At 33.4% G+C, this 4,625-nt stretch overlaps 1 protein-coding gene across 2 annotated transcripts; it reads left to right on the top strand.

Moving 5' to 3' along the window:
- Nucleotides 1-1,013: 1,013 nt before the first annotated feature.
- Nucleotides 1,014-3,069, top strand: LOC114727933 (uncharacterized). Of its 2 annotated transcripts, none has more exons than XM_028914721.1 (5): nt 1,014-1,097; nt 1,205-1,719; nt 1,821-1,966; nt 2,067-2,780; nt 2,953-3,069. In XM_028914721.1, exons 2-5 carry the CDS (start codon nt 1,218-1,220, stop codon nt 3,031-3,033), a joined length of 1,443 nt encoding a protein of 480 aa, XP_028770554.1. In that variant the 5' UTR covers nt 1,014-1,097; nt 1,205-1,217; the 3' UTR covers nt 3,034-3,069. The 2 variants fall into 2 exon arrangements, with proteins under 2 accessions (XP_028770554.1, XP_028770553.1); XM_028914720.1 differs by having other exon boundaries at nt 2,049-2,780.
- Nucleotides 3,070-4,625: the final 1,556 nt, after the last annotated feature.

Below are 4,625 nucleotides of genomic sequence, written 5' to 3'. Positions count from 1 at the left end.
CCGACTCTTAATGTTGGAATCCAGTTGTGTCAGGTAAGTAAATAAAAAAAATTGTAACCAATGATATTATGATTTATATAAACAATGCGGTTTTTCTCATGTTTCATGCAACACTGTGGATACAAGACTAATAGGGTTTGTTTTCTGGCACATGTCTGTATAAAACAAGGTTGTATAATGAATTTAATATTACTATATGTTGCGTTCATACGTATAGGATATGTTCTAGTAAGGTTTTCTTTTGAATTTAGGGTATAATTTTTAAAACAAAATGTAAGATAATTTTCTCATTAATATAATTATGGTTATATTAATGAATTTCTAAAAAAACTTATCAGAAAAACAATGATGAGTGACTTTTATGTCTTATAAGATCAACGAGCACAACTTAAAAAATAAAGACGTATTTATTTTAGTTATATATTTTTATGTGTGATTAAAAAATTTTAATGTAATGGATATAAGAATTTGATCTAAGTATTGTCTTATATACTACCTTTAATCCTTAATATAAGATCCTGTTTGACTTTTATTTTGGTCCAAAATATAAGACGACAATCTACTTTGTCTCATATCTATACATTTTTTTTCAAAGTAACCCTTCTAACAGTGATAGTTCTAGTCAATACACTTGATTAACAATGATAATTTAGGGAAGACAACACCTATTTAGGACAAATAACTAACTTAATCTTTTTTTTAACCAGAAATAACTAACTCAACTTATTTCCTTAATCTCCTCAAACTAATCAACTGGCTCTTATAATTAGGACTGAAAGTAGTATATTATAATTTATTTCATGTTTCAGGTGATTTTATTTTTCTTTAATTATTGTAATTACATGCTGTACTTGATTGCGACCCTGAAAATTAAGGAGAAGAGCCAGAGAGGCTAAGATGGGCAGAAAAGGTATTTAACAAAAATTCTTAACTTAGCAAGGAAGGCAACAACTTTTTGACCTCCAAAAGAGTGCAGGCTTTTACCTTGCCAATGAAGGAGTAGCAGCAAAGTCTTCGTCATATCCTTAGTTTCCAATAATTCAAGAGCCCTTGTTCGTAGCCACAACCTCCATAACGAGAGCCACTCTCTAATACAGGTACTATACATCTTCTTGCTTGCTTTATATATATTTCAATTTCAAATTCAAATAGGTTATGTCCTCGTTGCGGTTTCTGAAACATCTGCTGGATTTTGGTGGGTTAGTAATATTGCTCCCATGGATTCAACTGCGACACCGGAGCAAATTTCATTGAGAGTTGTTGTGAAAAAAAGGAAAAACAGAGTCCTCTATGCTGAAGCAGGGAAGGATTTTGTAGATATTCTTTTAAGCTTCTTGACCCTGCCACTGGGCACTATTGCCAGACTTGTGAGTAAGGATTCAAACACGAAGCCCTGTCAATTCGGATGCATAAGCTCGCTGTATGCAAGTGTGTGTAATCTGGATCCCAAGTATTTGAATTCAGAGACATGCAAGCAAATGCTGCTTCAGCCAAGGAACCCAATGGAGCGTTATAATCAGAAACTCAAACTTAACATTGACGATACTGATCCAACCAAGTATTATGCTTGTGACTCTTGTTTTTATGAAGATGGTTCTCTGGTGAGCAGTTCGGAGAATTTGAAATGCGAATGTGGGGGGCATTCTACATTCCTTCTGACGCCTTGCAAATCGTTGTTATGCAGTGGATCCGATCAAAACGAAATTCGTGATACTAGAGGTAATAATATCTTTTGCAACGCATTTTATAGTTTTGTTATTCTTATTAAACAAACCATATTTGATTCGACTGTTGATATTGCTTCTTTCATACATTGGAAGGCTATGTAAAGGAGACTGCATTTTTTCTTATTGCTGAGGATCTAAACATAATTCCTGCTGATTTGAAGACAATATTGTGTCTGCTAAAGAATCTACACTCTAAAGATCCACCCCAGGAATCCACTGTGGTTCTTGGTTCAAATGAGGTTATCTTTTGGAAAAATTAATTTTTCGTTGTGATGGATCTTATTATCTCTCGTCATCTGATGCTTTATTATATTTCTGAAGATTTTGGACCTACTCAAGTGCTTGTTGATGTCGAAGACGGCACTCACAGATTTATTGTTAGGGAAAGAGCACAGCCTTGTGGATTCCGAAACCTCGTTCGAGACAACTGACGAGAGAAGAGGCAGAGAGAGCACCCGAACGATGAAGATGAAGGTATTGATCTCAAAATCAAAGTCTAAGATATTGTTTGCTCAAGTTGAGGAAGATTTCGTGGACCAGCTTCTTAGTTTCTTGACATTCCCACTAGGAGCTGTAGAGAGAGTTTTAGAAGGAAACTCTGGGTTGGTGTGTGTGGACAAATTATATAACAGTTTGAACAACTTCGATTCAACCGGAGACTTCAAGTCAGAGAAGATGAAAAACATGTTGGCCGACCTCAAGGTGGCACCATATTTTAAGGTGAATGACCAGATGTTACCTATCGATGAACTGAAGTGTCCATCAGAGTTGAGTTATTGTTATAGCAAATTGGTTCGTTCATATTATTTGACTTCCGGTAAAACGTTGTTTAGTAAACCTGTTGCGAGAGGACTAAGAATGTCTGACCCTAAGTCTCCAATAATGGAGGAAAAGTCAGGCAATGGATATGCAAAGAGTAGAACCAAGTACATGGTTGCCGATGACCTGTCTGTGAAACCCTTTTCATCTCACCATGTTTTGTCATCTTTAGCTAAATTCAAGGTGCATCACCATGACTTGGAAGAAAGAACAATCTGCGTTGGGGCACAAGAGGTACGTATTTTGTAATCTTTGACGTAGTATCGCCAATCAAATTAAATCCCCTATGCAATCATATTCTGATTTTTAGACAGAGAACAGAGGAGATGATGCAAATTTGAAGTTAAATGGTTTTTTTTTTTTTGGTTGTTTTTACTTTGCTATATCAGACTCGTGTGTATTGCAGGTTCTGAGCATCCTGAAAGCTTCCTTGGTCTCAACATCAGCTTTGAGAATTGGTCTGAACTTTTTTGACAAATACTACTAAAGAAGAGCGATTGAGCATTAAAGAAGAGAGGTGAAACAGAGACGCAAAGCACAAATACTACTAAATGGAAGCCTGAGAGCAACGTGGCTATACTGACTGGTGATCGATTTCTTGAGTTGCTTTCATCCGTTGGCCTTGATGTTTTGTTTTGAAGATGTGTGATGTCTTGTGATTAATCGAATAGATAATTATATGATGGTGGTTTGGTGCAGAGCTTATCAAGTAACCATATTTTTCAGTTTTTGTAAAATCATAATTGAAAATTGACTTTCTAAATACTACTTCTGCTTCTTAATATAAAAGTTAGTTGACTCATTTGAGTTAATTTAGAAAATTAGTTTTATTAGTTATTTATAATAAATAAATATTGTTTTCTCTAAAATATTTTTGATAATCATGTGTATTTATTAGAACCACTATAAAATTTTTAACATATGCAACTACTATAAAAATTATTTTGAAAAAAATAGATAAATATGAGAAACAAAGTAGATTGGGATTTTATATTTAAAACCAAATTAAATATTAAATTAGTTTTTATATTAAAAACTGAAAGTAATGATGGAGCTTTCGGGGACCAACTTGTTAGTTTCTTAACGTTGCCACTAGGAGCACTCGAAATTCTGATGTAATTCGCAAACCTTCAGGTTCTAACCTTTGACACTTTATTACATGTCGAATTTAATTTTTTTATGCTGGCAACAAAAAAAAGAATTTAATTATTTTATGCAAATAACAGTAACACAATAATTGATTTTTTTTGTTAAAAGAAGGGAAAGAAATGAGAATAATATTACAATAATCATATGCGAGTAACGGCATTATTGTATTGTAATATTGTAATATTAATACAATAAAACGTCTCTATTTCAGGTTCTCTTTGAGGCTGTAGCACCCTTTAATTGATTTTGAAACCATTAAATAAGGCTAATCTTACTCAACCCTTGCACATATTATATTTCTCGCTTTTTTAAAAAAAATTATAAAATGAATGAAAATTTTCTATCTCCTGTACAATCTCATGTTCGCAACAAGGAAGTGTAAGGAAATTTTATGATGACATAAAAATATTAAAATAACTTATTTTATCAGTATCAATATGAAAAACCAATGTTAAATGTTTCATTATAAGGTTAAAAAATGATGAGACGAGATAATATATATATATTTATATATGTTAACCTTAGCTTTCTTTTTTGTTTTCCTTCAAATTTTAAGAATTTTATTATAGAAAAAAGAAAGGAAAATTCAAACTTGAAATGCTAACAAGAAGTGGAATTATATACCATCGTAATAAATGCCAGTGAAGTGATAATCAAAGGCTTATCATTTCAAAATCCGTTGAGAGTTGCAGAGTCGGATCCAAAGTAACGAGAGGGTGCAACATTCAGTGGCATTTACATGCAACACAAACGATGGGCCCGCTTGAAAGTTGACGAACAAACGAGGAGTCATGAAGGCCTAGGTATTATCAGATTCAAATCATCCAGCCATTATATGGATTAATAACAAGAGCCAACAAGGCAATAAGTGACTTTAGAAGTTTCCTGCTTCAAGTGTCTCCTTATCCCCACACACACTCGCGCACACAT

Source organism: Neltuma alba, unplaced genomic scaffold (assembly GCF_004799145.2).
Source record: "Neltuma alba isolate B1F8T4 unplaced genomic scaffold, ASM479914v2 tig00012515_pilon, whole genome shotgun sequence".
Taxonomy (NCBI): domain Eukaryota; kingdom Viridiplantae; phylum Streptophyta; class Magnoliopsida; order Fabales; family Fabaceae; genus Neltuma; species Neltuma alba.
The sequence above is the reverse complement of the archived record's forward strand: the minus strand, read 5'-3'. Positions and strand labels throughout refer to the sequence as shown.